Raw genomic sequence first — 20,797 nt, 5'->3', positions numbered from 1 at the left:
AACTGTTCAACAGTCTGCTGAGGATCAACACCAACTGGGCAAAACTGAGGGAATATACACAGCTATGGTATTTGCCAATGGTCTAGAAGTTGGCCAATGCATATCACAAATGGAAGGAGGACTGTGAATGGATTCTCCAGTTTCCAAAATGTCAGCATACACTTCTTGGGCATGTTTACTGAGCCCAATCAATAAGGACTTATTAAGTGCCTACTGTGTGGCTAGAAAATAGGGATACACGTTCAAAGAATGAAATGATCCTAATTCATGAGCATGTAATTAAATAAAAAATAGATGGGAAGGGAGGGCACAGAGCAGCTGGGAGGCTCCAGAGAGACTTCATGTTGGCGGTGAGGAGATGGCATTCCATTAATCCCTGTGGAAGGGACAGAGATGGGAGGTGGAGGGTCTGAAATAAGGAGCAATGAAATGGACTGTAGCAGGCAGAAGGGGAAGAAGTATCTGATAAGGCTGAAAGCATAGGTTGGGGTCAGATTGTGTAGCATTCTGAAAGCTCAAACAGATAAGTTTATATTTTATCTTAGACAACGGAAACATCTGGTTGTTTATACAGGGGATGATGAGATTGTATGTTCACTTAAGGACTATTATTTTGGCAACAGTATGGAGAGAAGAGACTGGAAACAGAAACCAGTTAAGAAGCTGTTGCAATCATCCAGGAGACAGTGGATGAGGCCTAACAAAGGTGAGAGTTGTGTGAATAAAGAGAGAGGTGTGATGAAGCTCATTTGCACAACCATGAGAAGGTTGACAGAGAATCTCTCCACCTAGTTTTGCTCAAATTCCAGGTCCCAAGCCAGCCTGGGTGAGATGCCTTAATTCTCTGATAACAGGTCATCAGATATAAGTGATGCCCAAAGAGATTCAATTATTTGCCAAAGTATTTTGTCACCCAGGTAATAAGTGACAAAGCCTGGATTCAAACTCAAGTCTTCTGATGCCAATCCAATGTACTGCTTTTTATCACACTGAAGTGACTGCAAAGAGACTGAAGTATGGACCAATCTTAGGTTAGGGAATATCCTTATGTTCCCAATGAACATTTTCATCGAGGACAGTCAGTTTTTTATCATAAACATGGCACATCCTAATGTTACAGGGAGGAGATATATTTACCTACGGCATTTAAATAACTGTTCCCCAGCCCCTCAAAATAAATCTACAAAGTACCTTATTTTGCTGACATCTGAAACAGAACAGCTAAAATCATTACTGTCTGCTAGGTTTATTAAAAAAAAATAACAAACTGAAAAATTTCCCATTTATAAAGTGCTCCAGAAAAGTAAAAAGGTGATTCATTTTGAACAGAGTTGCATCGCTTGAAGAACCAGCTGAAAGCAGCAGGCTAGTTTAGGCCAACAGATAGGGAGCAAGCGAAGGTGACCACAGTCCTCTTCCTGGATTGCCTTCAGAAGAGATCCTTGCCTTACTAAGTGGCTGAGTTCCTCATTAATAGTTCTGAGCTGCATGTTAGCATTTGTAGGACTTTCCTGAAAGATCCCCCCATAAAGGGTATGAAAAGAATCAACAGTGAGAATGTTATTTAAATGTCCCTTAGGTTAATACCATTTGGGGAGTTTTTTGGAATCTATGCTGCTGGTCTTGACTAGGCCAGAAAGTGGGAAGAATTCTACAAACAACCGAGTTCCTATACTGGTGATTCAGTTACGTTTTAATATGCACTGAATTAGTCCATGCATAATTTTTGTTGAGATTTCTTTTTTAAAAAGGCAGACAATTTAGAAAGGCAAAATAGGCATCAAATATTTGAACGAAGCCTAATTCAGATTCTTTCCAGGTCCACCGGTCAAAACTGTTAATATGGTTTCAAAAGATGGATTCATTAATAAGTCTGACTAAAACAGCTCATTCTTTCTCCTTATGCTAGTAGTAAAAAGGTGATTCTAATTGCCACGGTAATCAGATATAATGAAGAGCAAAACTGTTCCTGATTAAATAACATTTGCATCAGAATTAAAGTTAGAGTTTGCAGTTCTAGAAAGCTTGTTTTTCAAGTATCACTTTTATATTTTAATGTACTTGGAAAAAAAGCTTCCTGGTTCATTTCTCAACTTCAGAAAGAGAACATTTGTATCCTTTGGAAGACTGCTTAATTTAAGCACATAATCAACTTATTATTCAAAACAATCAATTTCTTCACCTTCTTCTTAAGAGTGGTCCTAAAATTCATTTTCATATATCCAGCAATCCCAAAATCGTGGGTCATACCTAATACTTTGCGGAAGTTATACAGAGTAAGTCAGCACGCTGGAGAGAGGTTCTGAAAGTTGTTGGTCTCAGGACCCCTTTACACATCTAAAAATTTCTGAGCTTGTATTTATGTTGGGCATATCTAGCAATACTGTATTCAAAGTCAAAATGATTTGATATTATTATGAACAGAGTTTCAACCCTTTGAAGGACTCTTCCAGGCCCCTTTCACGTTCCCAGACTATCATGCATCGTGAACTTTGAGAGCAGTGAATAGAAAGCTAGCTTTAGAACCGAGACCAGCTTGGTTCAAGGGCTGCCTATGACAGAGATGCCGCATGATCTTAAATGAGATTCTTAACCATACGTTCTTAAACATACAGGCAACACTCTGGGACTAAGTTGCACAAAAGCTGTGTCACAAGACCAAGTTCATCGCTGGAAACTCTCTATCACTGAGATCAGGTTCAGTATCTCCCCCTAACCACTATAACACCATATACATTTTTTCCCACATTTATTTTTAAATGTGATGATCCAACAACATACATCAAAATGCAGGATCTGAACACACATAACAGGTATACCAAATCATTCACTGCCAAATAAATCCTCACATTCAGTTATGTGACCCCATATGGGATTGTGAACCACAGTTTAAGGAGTTGGGGACTAAATCAACAAGCATTTACTATGTGCTAGTCCCAGAGCTAAATGAAAGGTTGCAAAGACAAAAATCAAGGAACTTTTATTCTATTAGGGGATCCCTGCAAATACATGGAGATGCCATAGCAGCTGAAGGAGCTGTAAGAGTTGAACCTGCAGAAGGTGGCCCTCTTTTTTAGAAGGAAGTGAAGGAGGGATCCTGAAAAAAGTTAGGAAGTTATTCAATAGAGAGATGAGGAAGGAGAGCATCCCATGCATAACAACCAGCACACAGACAAAGAAGAGAGAACCAGAAAAAGTGGTGGCACAGCAAGGAAGGCAACATTTTAGGGATAAGCCATAGAAACTCCAAGGAGGATAGTCACTTCTCCTCCATATGTTGGTGAGAGCATTTAGAGGGGATTTGTGGGAATATTTTGATAGGAAGGGCAAAAGGCAAGTGGCCAGGGATAGACTGTGTTCTGCAATGCTTAATGGAGCACTCAATAACTTACACTCTAGGAGAGGTGCCTGAACCCCTGAGAGGGTAGGGACTTATCCAAGGTCACACGGCCAGCACATGTCAGTGGCAGAAAGTGAACCCAGGCCATTCTGACTCCAGTAAGAAGGGGTGTGTGTGTGTAAATGTTTACAATATTGATGCTTAAGGACTCTCCTGATCATTATCTAAGCTACAGCAAGCAGTATAAATAAATGTATGTATGTATGTATATATATCATCAACATTATAAATGGTTAAATTTCTATCACAAAATTTTTTTTGGGGGGGAAGAGACCTTCTGAGGCGAGCTGAGTTTCTTGAAGCCTCACTATACTAATGGTGTGGTCTCTGGAAGTTACTCACTCCCATGCTGATAGACTATTTGCGGCTATCCCGTGTTGGAGCCTTCCAAGATCACCCACAGTCAGACACGCTGTACCTTAACCCCAACACAGTGATGCTATTTTGGTGCCCACTGAGAATGAAAGGCACAATCGATAGGGGTGGAGTGACGGCACTTGCAGCAGAGGACCTGTCGATCTTGGACCATCCTGGATAAGACCGGAGATCCTCATCATAAAATCAGTGACAGGTGCACCACTTTTCAACAATAACTCTTCTGAAAAAAAACATCTCCCAAGGTGAGTAAGTAGGATCCTATTTCATTGGAGGGAGCTGTGACTTAAAGTCACGAATGACCAAAGTATTAAAAATTACAAGAAATCTAAAAAGCAGAGGAACAATGAATGGGGGATGGGGAGGAAGTAATAGGCTGAAACATTTCAGCAAGAATAATGTGTTTAAACAGTCATCTAAGTACCAAAGTACTGGAACAGTAGATGCTCATCAATTAGGGAATAATCAAATAAGATGCTGTATGTGAATGTCATGGAAAATTATTTTATAGTAAAAAGAATAATAAATATTAAGAACATAGAGAAGTCTGGAGAGACTTAAGTAGACTGATAAGTAAAATCAAGAGAATTAAAGAAATCACTAGCCCCAATGACAACAACGTAAAATGAAACGCCACTACCAACAACAAAGATAGCATCTGGATGTTGTGTCCAAGGACCAAAGTTGACTCTGAAGAAGACAGAGAATGCAATTTCCCAGTTTCATATTATATTTCTCAAAATGGGAGGGCATCTCAGAAGCCATCTACATCAAGTCCAGCCCTCTGATTTTACAGATAAGACTGAGGTTTATAAAAGTTCAGTGACCTGCACAGGTTCTTATGGATCATTAACATCTCCCTTTTTTTATATCTTATATTCTTTTTTTTTTTTTCTTTGAGAGAACAGTGCGGTACATCTCCATTCATCAGAGATTTGGGTTCATAGTCACTTAATTTTCCTGAGACTCAGTTTCTTCATTTATAAAATGGGAATAATGATATCTACAAGGTTGTTGTAAGGCTCGACTAGGACAGCAAAGTGATTTGTAAAAACACTCTTTTTTTAAATGGCAGTGAATGTTTCCTATTATTAATATGCGTTTGTGATACAATCATCACCTCTATTTTTTGATTGCTTATTCTCTCTTGAAAAAAAAATATATTTGAAAGCCTTTCTTTGTATTTACTGGGGAATATAATTCCCTAGTAGTATAGTTTCAATGTTATTGTTACTTAATCCTGAGCTCAGTTATCAAACCTAGGTGATAAAAATAAGCATGATTTTGCTTTCCACAATTATTGCTATGGATAATTACATTCCAAAATGTTCTCCACTGATGAATGTGTATAATTTTGCATGCCGGGCCAATATATCTTACCATTCTTACTTTTAGCATTCTGGGATCCTGACAGTGAGTGGTTTGTCTAAGATTGAAGAGAACAATTGTTCTCACTATTGGCTACTTCCCCAAAGTGACTTAGCTTTTGTTTTTAACCTATGGGATGCTTTTCTCTACTGCTTGCCTTACAGTAAAGATTCTTGTCTTGGAGGAGAAGTGGTGGCCCAAATGTAGGAAGTGATAGAGGAGAAGTCAGGCGACCTGAGTTCAGATCCCATCTCTGCTAGTTACTATTCGTGTGACCTTGGGGAAGCTCTCCTGTAAACTAAGGGAGGGAAGGATGGGTTTAAACTAGATGGTCACTGGGATCCCTTGCAACTCCTATCTATGAACCAGAAAGATGGCCAAAATATTATGAGGTTCAATGGGGGTTGACGAAGTCATTGAGAAGCAAGAGCATTGTGTTTCAAAATGCATGAATAAAACAGAATGAATTATACATTGGCTTTGATCGTTACCGCTACCTTTTAGGGCTTCTCTATCATTAATATTATAGCTTTCTCGTGATAGAAACTGGGGTCTTTTATTAAAAAGCAAAGGACCATGGGTAGCACTTCAGGAAGAAAAGAATAATGCCATTATTTACAGCTCAAGAGCCTGACATTTGTAAATGCCTGAATCAAGAGAGTAAACTGTGCCCAGCTCTCTTTGATTGGTCTGAATCTGAAGATAAGACAACAGCAGGCACAGAAGAGAAATCTGATTTGAAAATTTGCCTTTCTTGCTTGGGGCCCTGAGATGAACATGGGCTAAAAGCTGCTATTTTCATAGCTGTCCAGAGGCTTCAATCATTTTAGAAAAGGCAGTTAGCCACATCTTGGCATATTAAAAACAAAAGCTAAAACTGTGTGTGTGTGTGTGTGTGTGTGTGTGTGTGTGTGTGTGTGTGTGTGTGTCTCAGACTAGGCTTTCTGTTTCTCTGTCACACTAGTCCAGGAATGACCATATCTGCAGAACAACTGTGGAGGGCTGTTCCGCCCTCTGGTCATGAGGTTTAATTGGGGAGTAAAACAGAATTTTTGCTTTCAGGATTGCAAAACCCAACGTTCTGTCAAGGACAAAAACTCAATTTAAAAAGCCCATGGAATCAGCAGAGTTACTGTCTGGTTTAACAAGAAAATAATGGAATGATTAAAAAAAGGATGAAAATTGCTTTCAAAATCAGTAGTGATGAGATGGTCCATAAGCATTTATTAAGTGTTTACTGTGTACTGAATGCAAGCTCTAACAGGATGGGCAGTAGGGAGGGTGGACATCGGGGGCTGAGAGCTTAGTATTAAAGGAAGCTCAGAGGTTAGGAGGGAGTCCAGCCTAGTGAAAAGCATGTAAATAGATGGAGAAAACGTGTTTGGGGATGAGGAAGCTGGTTTGGTTGACCATGGTGGAATGATCAGGAAATAGAGGCTAACCTAGAAAGGCAGGCTCTGGACCAAGACTGGGAACAGCTTCGAATGTTCTAGTGACTATCTGGGGGCGTGGCATGTAAGTGTGTGTACATGAGGTCAAGTACTTGTCTTCACTAGGATCTGGATTCCTCACTCCTGAAGGCGAAAGGAGGGAGAAGCATTATTTTTAAGACCTCCTTGGAATGTAATCTATGTATATATATCTATATAATCTATGTAACTCTATGTACAGAGTTAGTTATTAATAGCTCTCTAGCTTGTCTTCCACTCCCTTTTTTACCTTTATCATCCTGCTGGTTCCAAACCAACTACATGTCATCTAGTGAGGACCTCCTTTCACTCCCATCATCTTCACTATGGAATCACCACACTGGATTCTAAGTAGGAGGCTCAACTGCCAGATCAACTGCCCCAACCCGAGAGCTCTGGAAAGAAACTGACAGCATTCTTAACCGGGTAGAAAAGGTAAACTAAAGACAAATGGTAATGATTTTATGGGTGTGAATAATCTACTGCCTGGTGCATATCTCCCTACAATAGAAGAGCCAGAAGCAGGTTAAATCAGTCCGTGTTCAGACAGATCCTTTTGACAGGCTATGGCTCTCTGGGTCCCTGAATAATGGCAAAGGTCTCTGAGTCTCCAACTGGCAAAGCTGAGGCTCAAGGTTCAATCATTTTCTCCTTTCCCTATTTTTCCACTTCATAATGTTCATTAAGTCCTTTTTGCCAAGCAAGCTGGTCCCACACTGTTCTTCATCAGGCCACAATGCCAGGCTGTGTGCTTCCTAATGATCAGGAAACTATCAAGGAAACATCCATTCGTAGCAGGGAGCTCTCATATCTCTAAATAAAGAATGCCACAGCACCTTAATCAAAAACAAGTATAGGCAATTAATTTAATAGCAAGAAAACCAGCTTCTACCCCTCCTTACACCCTCTTCCCCCCTCACCATCTACCCACACATGAAGGAAAACAATCTGCTTTAAGCATGTATCCACCCAGATGCCCAATTTGATCTCCTGCTGTTTCAACGCCTTCTTCCCTAGTAGCTACAGTGAGAACACATCACCTGCCATCCTGGAACAGAAAGGGTGGGCTTGATTCTCTACTTGGTTCCATCTAAACACAAGTAGACTCTCCCCCTTTTTCCCAATTGATTTCTATAACTCAAAGTTAACTTCACACAAGACAAAACTCTCCTTTCCCTGTTCCTCCTCTGAGCTATCTCATGCCCATCCATCTTTGTAACTGCCCTGCTCTGCCCTTTTTCCATTGGGCCTTCAGGAAGGAAGTCCCATTCCCATCTGAACAAACGTACCTTTAGCTTATACTTCTTCCTTTTCCCACTCTCTCCAAAGTCTCATGTGCACAGAAATCTAGCTTCCCCCGGAAGACAATGATTGCCACTATCATTTTGCTAGGATGGGATGCTCCTTCTGACCACTTTCTCCTCTAGGGGATTCCATCTTTTCTCTTGGCTCTCCTTCCTTTATGTCCACTCCTCGGTTTCCTTGACCAGTTCTTCATCCTAATGGGCCCTCTTTCCCTTCTCTTCTTTAAAGTATCTCACTTGATGATCTCATTGGCTTAATGATCATCTCCATGTATATGGCTTCTAGATTTCTGGATCCAGCCCCAGTTTTCCCCCTAGTCTCCAATCCTTCATCAGCAGCCACATAGTGCACATCTCATCATGCATGTCTCCTAGACATCTCACTTGACACATCGCAAACAGAACTCATTAGCTTTCCCTCTCAAAACCCTGCATTCTCCCCAAATCCCTATTACCATGGAGGGCATGTCATCCTTCCAGGCTTCCAACCTCAGCTTTATGCTTGACTCATTCTAACTCCACCATGACTACCTGATAAAACCCAGGGGTTCCTATTGCTTTTAGGATCCAACTTAAGCTCTTGGGGTCAGTTTTTAAATTTCTTCCAGCCCAGCCCAAACCTGTCTTCCAAATTTGATTCTAAATTATTCCCCTCTCCACACTCTAGGATTGGGCCAAACTAATCTTCTTGATTCTCTTCAACCAAACATTCCACAATTCTGTCTCCACACCTTGGCACAAGCTGTGCCACATGCCTCGAATGTACTGCCATCTTGCCTCTGGCTCTTTGAATCCCTTCCTTCCTTCAAGGCTCAGCTGAAGTAGTGCTATGCATATAGAATTCTCCTGGCTACTAGTGTCTACCCCATTTCTACAATAACTATTTTAAATTTGTATTTATTTTGTACATACTTAATCGTGTATATGTTGTCTCCCCTGAACGAATGAAAGCTCTTCTTGAAGCTAAGCGACGGGGGAATAAAGGGCTGTTTGGGGCTTTTATATCCTCAGTATCCATTATGGTATTTGCCACTTAGTAGGCTGTGAAAATACCTACCAGGGTTCTATTTGCACTTTCCCAAATGATTGAGGTAAGCCTAGATCAGTTCTTTTTTTATTATAGCTTTTTATTTACAAACCATATGCATGGGTAATTTTTCAGCAATGACTCCTGCAAAACCTTCTGTTCCAGTTTTTCCCCTCCTTTCCCCCCACCCTCTCCCCCAGATGGCAAGTAAACTAATACATGTTAAATATGTTAAGGTATATGTTAAATATAATATATACATGCATACATGTCCAAACAGTTATTTTGCTGCACAAGAAGAATCGGGGTTTGATAAGTCTAGATCATTTCTTAAAAACTGAGGAAACTGGCGCCATAGCTTGACTGGACCAAGGGTCAAGATTTAAGCTCTCTAGGTTGTGACACTGCCTTTTGGGGGTCAAAGGCCACTTCTTGGGTCCTTGAGGACATGAAAAGGCCCGAGTAAGGTCTTCTATTTTTACTGAAGTCCCAAGGACACTAATCACTACATTCTGCCCTACCACTGCCCTGCTGATCCAGACTCCTGTCTGGAGAAGAAGGGAGCTGTATGTATCCAAGCTAAGTGTTATATCTTTGGTGAATACCTCCACGTCATGATTAAGTATACCTTTAGTTAACTGTTGATGGGCCTATGAGTATTACACTTTGTTCCTCAGGAGCAGAGCTGAACTACCATGGGATAAGCCTGAGTCAGGCCCAGCCTATAAAGCAGGTGATTAACACATGTTTGTTGAATGATGGCTACAGTGGGCATTTAGGGCAAGACTAAGTAAATGACTTATTCCTCGCTATCACTTCCACATCTTTCCTCTGCAGGCATCACTTAGCAAGCTTTTATCCTTTGAGGTCACATGGAAATAGTCAGGCTTTAGACTTCATCATCACTCCAAACTGGGAGACTTCTGTAGCATTCCACTCTGGATGATCTCCCTAAGTCAAAGCTCGAAGGTGGCATGTTGAGTCCCCAGATGTGCAACAAAAATAATATAATAAAAATGCTAATAAAAAACTAACATTTGTGTAATGCCAGGCACTATGCTAAGTACTTTACAATTATCATCTCATTTCATCATCACAATAACCCTGGGAGGAAGATGCTATTATTATTGCCATTTTACAGATGAGAAAGCTAATGCAAACAAGTGTTAAATGACTTGTCCAAGGTAACACAACTAGTCACAGGCTGTATTAGAACCTGGGTCTTGTGATTCCAAGCTCAGTGCTCTCTCTCTACTCGACTACCTAGCCGTCTACAACTCAGAATGCTTTGTGGATGCGCACTCCTAAAACTAAAGTGGGCGCCCCTTCAATAGTCAGCCACTTGATAGAATTCTGTCAAATAAACAAAACATTGACTGAAATGGGACAGTGTTTACAACTCCTCCCCTACCTTGGTTATATTCTAATCCAAATATACACGCGTCAGTGGGAACAGTGGACACCACATACTGGAAGTATATTGGAAGATACAATGTCAAAAGAGCCAATGTTACCCCCACCGAGCACCTTCTCTACTTTTACTCAAGAACTATTACAGACTGATAAAGTAAGTCAATAAACCCATTACAAACTTCAGTTACTGTCTCTTGCCCGGGACTTCACAGCTGCTCAGTCATTTTGACTCTTTACTGATTAACTAGTGTTATTAGTTGTTCTAAATCTTTTTTTTAAAGTCTTCTAAAACTACTGCCCCAGCACAGACTATAAAGTCGTACTCTATTGAGGAAAATTAAGCATTCATTGGGAGCCCCCTCTCTCTAGTGCAAAATCCTTCTGTATCTTCTTGACCCTTAATCAAATCAATAAACATTTCTTAAGAACCCACTATGTGCCAGTCACTGGGCTAGGTTCTGCAGATACAAAGGCAAAAATAAAATAGTTCTTATTTTCAAAGAACTTAACATTCATGAGACCATAGCTTTAGAGCCAAAATAAATTGTAAAAGCTGTGAAGTCCAACCCTCTCATTTTATAGAACACTAAAGCACAGCAAGGTCAAGTAACTTGTTTAGAGTCACACAGCTCTAGACACACGCAGGTCTAAAGTGGAGAGGTAAACTTAGGTTCTCCTGATTCCAAGAAAACCCCTCTTTTTAGCACACCATGTGATCTGTTCATTGTAATGGGAAAGATGGCACACAAGTATATAAAAAACAAAAGCAATGTAACTTAGTGGGAAGGGATCAGGAAAGGTCTCATGAACAAGTGATGTTTGAATTGATCTTCAATGAAAATTTGGTACTCCAAAGGGAAGTAACAAGAAGGAGGCATTCCACACAGTACTAAAACAAAAGCACGGAGGCTGAAAGTAGAAGCTTATGGAGGAGTAACACTAAGGGACACACAAGGACTAGACTAAAGAGCACAGAAAGGTGGCTTTGGGCCAGGATGTCAGACAGAGAAGTTCTGATCTGAAAGCCAAGAAGGGGCCACTAGAGTTTCCTGAGGAGTGACAGGGCCAGATCTATGCTTTAGGAAGCTCCCTCGGGTGGAACAGATTGGAGGGTGAAAAGATTTGAGGGAGACTAATTGAGGGAAGGTGGTACTATAAGAAGCCGGGTAAGCGATGCTTAGAGGCTAAGGACATGGCTATTGGAGAGGAGGGAAGAAGAGACACATGAGAGGGATTGTGAAGGTAGAATCAACAAGACATGGTTTGTGACTGGAAACAGGAAAGCAGGGAGATTGAAGAGCCAAGGAGACCACTGAGATTTTGAGACAGTGTAGCTGAGAAGATGGTGACACTCTAGGATAATAGGTAAGTTTGGAAGAGGAGAGGGTGTGGCAAGGAAAGATAAGGAGCACTTCTTACACAGGTTGAGGATGGCTGTAGAATTCCAGTTGGAAATCTCCATTAGGCATCTAGGGATGTGAGACTAGAGCTTAGAGAAAGAACAGGGCTGCAGAAAACTGGAAAATGGGCATATTCTACTATTTAAACAGAAAACAACTTAGCTGGCAATGTGGTAGTTATAAACTTACAAAAGCCATCCCTGAACTCAGATTGTCTCTGGATACATCCAGACACTTGCACCTTCATGAAGCCCATACCTTTGTTCATCTCCATCAGCTGTTTCTTCTTTTTCTGACGTTCCAGCTTTTCTTGCTCAGCTTTCTCTTTGGCAAGCTTAGCTCTTTTGCTCTTCTCCTCCATTTCTCTTCTCTTGTTGTTTTCCTTCACCGCTTCCTGCATTACAAAATATAAAACAAAATGTTTTATGATGGAGGAACTTTACTTATGATGGAGGAACCAAAGATTTGGAGGGACTGAAGATTTTAAAAATCATGTTTACATGCAGAAAAAGGAGGAACTTCAACTGCCTGAAGATAAATTTGTGCTTTGCAGAAAAAAATAGTGGAATAATTTATCTCAAGACCATATCTCTTTAAGTATAAAATGTGAGAAGCAACCCAAACTTCATATGGTATTTCTTGAGTACCCAAATATTAGAAAAACAAATGATGCAAGTATTACTTCTTGACAGACTAACATTTAGATTATGTTTTGATAAACATAAAATGAAGATTTAACATAATCAACTCTGCTAATAATTCATTATTTCATCACATACCTAATTACTTTTTTTTTGTAAATATATACCTACTAATCCAGAGAATACAGCCTTTGTAATATCATTACAGAGAAGAAATATCTGAGATTATCACTGTCTTAGCATGTTTAAACAGATCATTAGAAATGTAAAAAACCTTTTTTGCTCCTAGGCCAGCAAGAATCAGTAACTGCCGAGATAAGAGGAGACCATATTTTAAGATGCAATCATTTGTTCTGGAAAGACATTGGAAGCTCATGAGAGGATTAGACTATTCTATTAACTCAGCTGAGAGGCTAACTTGAAATAGCCAGAAATGGTAGTAAGGTTCCTCTCAGATCACACGGGGTTCTAAAAAAAAAAAACAAAAATAAATCAAAAAAGCTTGTATTGATAATGATATTTTTATATCATCTACACAGAACTATCCTTTATAACAAAGAATAAAAAAAGTAAAAATGTTTAGGAAAATTAAAGAACACGATGAAAAAAAACCTGATATTATATCCAGTGTTCTATATCTATAATCCTTCACTTCTGCAGAGGAGAAAGAAAAATGCCCTCTCATACTTCTTTTTCAGGGGACCTAGCTTGGTCATTAAATTTCTCTCTAAGCACATAATGATGCTTTCTCATTCATTCATACATTGAGTACATTGTGTTTTTGTCCCTGCTGCCTCTCCTTACTTCCCTGGGCCTCCGTGCATTCAAACCTCATACTTCTCTATGTTTATCATAGTCTTTGTTTCTTACAGCAAATTAATATTTCATTCTATCAGCATACTACCATTTGCTTAGCCAATCCTCCAACAAAGGGGATCGGATTTGTTTCTTGCAATTGTGACAAAAATTGATGCCAATCAATATAAGGATAAATGTGAGAACTTTCTATCACTAACCTTCAAGAATTCACCTAACACTGATCTCTGAATAATTTTAATCACTTTTTAATAATTCCAAATCAATTCTTAAAATCGTTGGACAAACTCACAGTTCCATCAATAGCTCACGTTACTAACCATTTCTTCAACTTTAACTATTTTCATCTTTTATCACATTTATCAATTTGCTGTATATGAAATGATAGCTCTGAATTGTTTTGATTTGCATTAATGATATAGAGAATTCTTTTATCTGAATGATTATGGTTTATAATTCTTTTGAGAACTATTTGTCTTTATTCTTTGATTACTGTCCTATCGGGGAATGACCTTGGTTTTATTTATTTCATTGGCTGCCTATATAGGTTGTCTATTAGACCCTTAGCTAAAATATTTGATTCAGGTTTTTCTTTTTTACTAGTTGATATCTTCTTTTTAAAAATTCTACCTTCATTAATTCTGTTCAATCAAAATGATTTTAGTTTCATGTAATCTTTTATCTTTTGAGACTTCCTCTGTCATTAGTTGGTTCAGAGTTCATCTTCTAGTTATAGCTGCAAAAGGTATCTTTCCAGAGCTACAAGCATTGCAACTGCTTTTTAGAAAAGAAACTTCCTTGAAATTGGTGCATTACCACTATCCTTCCAATCAAAAAGGTTCCCAACTCTGCCATCCTTAATTTCTCACTCTCACTTGTACCACTGAGCCGATTCAATGCCAAATCATGTCATTCCTACCTTGACAACACTTCTCATATATGTCTTCTCTTCATTCATGGCTCTTATCTTTCATTTGGATGATTGTAATAGCTTTCTAACAGAACTTCATACCTCAAGGCTCCCCCAACTCCTATCCATACTCCACTCAACTGTCAAGGTGACTTTTCCAAAGCAGAGCTACTCTACACATCACACAAATATAGTAACTTGCTAGAATTTCTGGAACATGATATATCTCCCACCTCCATGTTTTACACTGGCTGCTGTCTCACCATTGGAATGCTCTGCTCCCTCTATCTCTAGCTTTCTTTGGCTTCCTAGAGGACCAAGCTCAAATCCCTTTATCTGAAGGAGGGTTCTCCCATCCCCCTCAGCCATTAGTGCCTAGCTCTCCTAAATTACCTTCTAACTACTCTCTCTTTCTTTCAGGAACCTTGTTTTGTCCTTTTTTATATCTTCAAAGTTAGTATGCAGTAAATGCTTACTACATGCTTGCTGTCTGACTTTTCTCTTTAGATTTTTTTGATCACTGTCAAATCTAATTAGTGCCAGAATAAAAATGGGAGAGTGGATTTCTGTGACCTTTTATGCAACCATAATTTAGAATTTAGAAATCATTGTAAATTATTTAGGAATGATATATAGAGGCAGACTATAGTACTAGAGAGAATGCTGGACTGAGAGTTACGGGGAATCTGAGTTCAAATCCTGTCTCAGGCACGTAATAGTTATTTGATCCCGGAGAAGTCACTTTCTGTGTTGAGCATGCTCATCTGTAAAAGGAAGGAACTAGACTCAATGACCTCTGCGGTTTTTTCCAGCACTAAATCTATGATGCTCTTATGAAAAAACAACAACAACAACAACAACAACAACTGTGAATTATATCATCACAGCCTTATCAAACTCTGAACAAGACATAACCTGGCAGCTGAAATCACAAAGGAGAAGCTGGCTCTATTTCATAGAGAGATAGTCCCCAGACTACAAATTCAGACTTCAATATATCCTGGAGACTTTAGTCAATGAAATGAAATGGAATCACACCACTGTCAAAACAGATGGTGCAGTGGATAGAAGTCAGAGGGACCTAACATCACATCTGGCCTCAGATACTTAATGCTTAGCTGTGTGACTCTGGGAAAGTCGTTTAACTCCAAACCCACCCCTACCAAAAACAAACAAACAAACAAACAAACAAGACAAAATCAAATGAAAAAAAAAAAAAAACTCTTGCTCAATTTATTGAGATTTAACAGTGGCCCATAAAAACTAAGAGCAACAATTTGTAATGGATTTTGTTCATTTTATCCTAAAAATGGATAATCTCCAAGTTTCATGTAAGGAACTAGGCTAGAGAGTATTTATACACAGCAGGAGACCTCAAAATCGTATGGGAAGAGGACAAAAACCACACTATTTCCTTCATCTTATCGCTACTAGAGGTATCCCGAGGATGTTTCCAGTCAGCCTAGGCAGGAGAGTTGACATGTGAATACTTTTATTCAACTTTTCAAAGCAATTATTCTATCCCCTTCCACAATGGTCTGTCAACCCTAAATATAAAACTATTCTAGTAGGGTGATGGCTTGTTCCAGGACCATTTTTATTTGAATCCCATCAAAAAGAAAGAGAAATGAAATATTAGTAATAATAGTAAGAGCTGACATTTGCATAATGCTTTCTGGTTGGCAAAGCACTTTTACGCACATCATCTCACTGGATCTTCAAAACAACATATAGCAATAAGTCCTATTAGTATACTCATTATACAGATAAGGAAAATGAGACTGAAAGCTTAAGTGACTTTTTGCTAAGGGACATCCAAATAGAAAGTGATTGAGATAGATCTGCATCTGGGTATTCCTGATTCTAGGCATTAGACTAAAGAGCCTTTGTTTATATCATCTGAATCATAAATATTAATAAACTTGTAAAATAAAATTTTTGTTAAAAAATATAGGTTAACAAATGGCCAATGGTAAGACAGTTAAAAGAAAAACCACAATCCTAAACTCCCCCAAAACGGACTTTCTAATCATAATTCAGGAATCTTTAAACATCACTGGGAGGTAGTCATGCATCATTACTGCTTGGTGGACGGGAACACCAAAGGCTTAAAGCTGTTCTGTGCTTTAGTATTATGTCATGGCTAAAAGGGGTTAATTGAGAGCATGCGTGAAGAGCAGACTGATAAAAAGATAAATGCATTTGAGAAAAAAATAAACTTACAAACAAATCTATTTTCCAAGAACTGATGAAAAGAAGGAAAGTAACAAAAAAATTATTGCAAAATATATTCACCACCCTCATTTTAAATCACTTGCTCAAATCATTCCTGCTTTGCTGAAAAATATGAATAAATTAAAAATTTTATTTCCCTTGCTGTGCATAATTAACAAATGAGACCTATGGACTAAAAATGTCATATGCAAAAAAGCTCATGTAAATGCTAAGACCTCTCATCTATTCCAATTAGGCTGCAAGAAATGGATGAAATGGTTTCAGAAAATTCCAAATAGTTCCAGTCTAAAGGTATCAGCCACATTCAAGTCACTTTTTAATCTAAAGAAGCGAGTGAGTCTTTCTGATTTAACCACCTGAAAACAAAACAAACAATACCAAACGAGCTCTTCCAATTTCTTCCCCTCCCTTTCCTTTCTCATCCTATAGTTTTAGGGTCACTTTCAGAAAACATGACCAATTTGTAGGGATAACATCTGCTTCCCTATCCCAAGGAGGTTCTCCTGGGAAGAACCAATGTGAGCATGCTATCTGGTTGGAGTTATTGTACACATTGTTTCTCTGATTCTGTTTACTTAAGAATATGTGAGCATTTTCATATGTTTTAACTTCATTATACATTACACTTCCCTTTCTATTCTCTAAAGTCCAGTCTTTATCTCTCTTCTGCACTTTAGTCTTACTAACTGCCATCCAGACATCTCAAGTTGGATATCCAATAGTCTCAAACTCAACATATCCAAAACTCATTTTCAAAGCCCCCCAAAGTAATCCTTTGGTAGTTTTATTGTTATAGTACTGAATACATAAAATTAGCATGTACTGTCATTTTTTTTTGTATTGGTATGGCCTGTCCATGAACAACTAATTTCTTCAATTTTTCAGATCTATTTCCCACAAAGAAAGTTTTATAGTTGTATTCTTCTAGATTTTGTGTGATTCTAAATAAGTAGACTCCCAAGCATTTTATATATTCTGTGGTTATTTTAAATCAAATTTCTCCTTCAGAATTAAATACCTTTCCTCCCCAAATCTCCTTTCTTCACAACTTCTCTATTATCATTGAGGGCATCCAAACTTCCAGGGACTCAAGCCTGTAACCTCGGTGTTATCCTTGACTCCCCACTCCCTCTAACTTCACATGGCCAACTAACGTCCAAATCTTATTTCTACATATACAATATCTCTTCTAACCCTCCCAATTGCTAATGACAAGGACATAACCCAAGTACAAACTATCAGCACCTTTTGCCTGAACTATCTAAACAATCTCCTAATCGGACTTTGTACCCTAAGTCCTAAGTATCTGTTGTTTTTTGTGTCTGTCTGTAGCTCTCCATTCCAACCCATCATTCATATAACTGCCATAGTCACTCCTCTACTTAATCAACTTCAGTGGCTCCCTATTGCCTCTTAGATCACATATAACCTTTCTATTTAGCTTTAAAATCTATTCTGACAGTTTCAAACCTATCTTTCCAATAATATTTTATATTATTTCCATCCTTAAATTTTATGATTGGGGAAGACTAATATCATACTGATTTTTCTCACACAGAAAACTTAATTCTTTCCTCATACTTCTGCCCTAGTTATGTCTCATGCCTAGAATGCACTTAACTACTCCCTCTTAGAATCTCATTTCATTCAAGGCTCAACTCTAGTTCCATCTTTCACCTAACACCCCCATTCTTCTAGAGATTGATTCCTTTCTCACCAAAATGGCTTTGTATCTATTCTGGATATCTTTATAGACCTATAAGGGACCTTTATGTTTTGGATCTCCAGTGCCTAATATAGTACCTGACACATGGTAAGTGCTTAATTGTGCTTGCTTGTTGGATAACTGAAAGAATCTAAAAATTTGCTTAGAGGTCATTTAGTCTACTCTGTATTCATATAACAACACCATCACAATAACTATTGGCATTTATATAGTGACGATTATGTGCTAGGCACCACGCTAGACAATTCTCAAATATTATTTCATTTGCTCCTCCAAACAACTCTTCAAGAGAGATGCTGTTATCTTCATTTTATAGTTGAGGAAACTGAAGCAAATGGCAATTAAGTGAGTTGTCTAAGGTCACACAGCCATTGTCTAAGGTTGGTCTTCCTGACTCAGGTCTAATGCTCTACCCCATAAGATATCAATACAATTAAAAAAAAAAACGAAGGGCAAGATTCAAGAATGAGATGAAAGCAAAGTCAACAAGACTTGGGTGACTGACTAAATAAGGGATATAGATGGATAAGGCTCAGGCGATTCCAAAGCTTCAAGTCCGAGTGCTGGAACAATTGGTATGCCACTGGCAGGAACAGGGGAAATGGGAAGGGAGCTATTTGGGGAAATAGGATGAGAAGTTTGCTTCCCTCAGTGGGTTTCTTTATTTATTAACTTTATTTTTGTAAAAACCAATTTTTAACACTCAGGGTTTTTTTTTAATTTTGACTTTCAAATTCTATTCTTCTCTGTTCCTCCTCTCCCTCAGATGGAAGGCAGTCTGATATAGGTCCTACATGGACAATCATGGAAAACATTTCCATATTATTTGGTCATTAACTTTAAATAAGGTTTGATGCTAATGAGATAGAGATGCAGAAGAAAAAAAAAACCTGGTACAAATAAGCTATATAAAACAAAAATAAGGATTTACAGAGACTCAATGAAGGAACTAGCTATATGAGAAAGGAAATGAAATGACTTAAACACAAAGGTGTTCGATTTTGAACCACGAACGAGTGTCCAGGGTTCCTTTTCTTCCTCAGCAGTCTCCAACAATCCAATGCACTTGATAAGTGCTAGTCTAGCATATTTATGAAAAGATCTCAATGTAGGATTAGAAAATTGTGATTTTCATCCTGGATCTGCTACAAGCTACCTGCACACTATCAAATCACTCGATCTCTCTCTGGCCAACAATTTCCTTATGAATGAATAAGCAATGTAAAATGAAGGAATTAGAATGGATGATCCCCAAGGGTTTTCTAGTTCTAAATCCTATCCCCTCCCTCCTTCATTCCTTAAAAATACAAACAAAAGCAAAAATGCTACAATGTTGAGTCTATTTCTAGAATGGGACACAAAAGCAAATTCTATTGGTAGCAAGATTACACTGTGACATCATTTATACAGAAACATCCACAAAGAACTCCATCCGTTCCCCATGTCAAATGATAAGTCATCACTGGAGGTAATAAAAAATTAGCTTCAGGCCAAGAAGAAGGGTCAATTTGAGTGGTAAGAAGAACCTGTTACATTGCATTGTTGGGTTCATTAGGTCAATAGCACCACATCATGACTTTTTGTTATTGGTTATCAGGTAGTGTGTCTGGAATGAAGTATTTATTAGATGGGTCCAATGTATTCTGCCCTCATGAAACCACATTTGGAATGCCATGGTTAATGCTGGATACCACATTTTAGGAAGGAAAATAACCATCTGGAAAGCATCTGAAAAAGGATATATAGACCAGTGGTATTAAACTCATATACAAATGGAAACCCCATATGTAAATAAAGACATCTCACTAGGTGATCTCTCAGGTTCTCTCCAACTCAAAGATTCTGTGACTTTGTTGTGTTCCCTTAGATCTTACTACTTCCAAACCATAATGTTAGACTATCAAGGCCATTTTGCATCTTGACTGGATCATCTCTCAGGTTGGCTATTGCTCCTAGATTTGTGTCATATTCATGTTCCAGGCAAACTGGTTTATCTCCTACTTTCCAAGTTTTGCATTCTATTGCTTACCTTTTGCCTACATAGACTGGCCTTCATGGCTGGAAAACACCCCTTCCTCTTCCACATCTCCTACAATGCTTACACCTTTCCTCAGCCTTTTTGACATTGCTCTTTTCCTTTACAGATCAACAAATTCTTTATATTATATTGTGTTATTTTCTCTATATGTTATATACATAATATATAAAATATATTTGCTTCCTACTCAGGAATGAGGACAGTATTGTCAAAAAGTGAAAATATAGAGGTTGCATAGTGCAAAGAGCAGAGGAAGTAGGGGCAGAACACCTGAAGTCAAATTCTAGTTCCATCACTTGCTAACTAGATGATTTTGGCCAAGTCAAGTCTTTCTTTGTGCCATTTTTTAATACAGAAGATGGAAATTCTAGCCCATATGATACTTTCTGGGTAGGAAACTACTTTAGAAAATGGAAAGGATTAGAAAAATGATAGTCATTAATAGCAGTAAATATTTGTTAATTTGATTATGAATAATCAAGAAATGTTTATTTTAAAATAATTTCTAAAATCAGGAAAGAAGAATTAAATATAATTATCTAATTGCCTAACAATAATTACTTATTGAATAACTTCAATCTAGGGCTATTCTTTTATGTCACTTTAGCAGTCCAGGTGAGAGATACTAAGAGCCTGGAACAGGGTGGTGACCATGGGAATGGAGAAAAGGAGATG

At 38.4% G+C, this 20,797-nt stretch overlaps 1 protein-coding gene across 4 annotated transcripts in view; it reads right to left on the bottom strand.

Moving 5' to 3' along the window:
- The window catches only part of DIAPH2 (diaphanous related formin 2), a 737,850-nt gene that overhangs the window by 37,162 nt on the left and 679,891 nt on the right, over positions 1–20,797 (bottom strand). For all 4 annotated transcript variants that reach the window (XM_051967764.1, XM_051967765.1, XM_051967766.1 and 1 more), the window contains one exon: positions 12,015–12,150. In XM_051967764.1, the coding sequence (XP_051823724.1) occupies positions 12,015–12,150 (136 nt within the window). The remainder of the gene's footprint in view (positions 1–12,014; positions 12,151–20,797) is intronic.

Source organism: Antechinus flavipes, chromosome X, assembly GCF_016432865.1.
Source record: "Antechinus flavipes isolate AdamAnt ecotype Samford, QLD, Australia chromosome X, AdamAnt_v2, whole genome shotgun sequence".
In the NCBI taxonomy this organism is placed as follows: Eukaryota; Metazoa; Chordata; class Mammalia; order Dasyuromorphia; family Dasyuridae; genus Antechinus; species Antechinus flavipes.
Note: the sequence above shows the minus strand (reverse complement) of the source record. Positions and strands in the feature narration are given on the sequence as shown.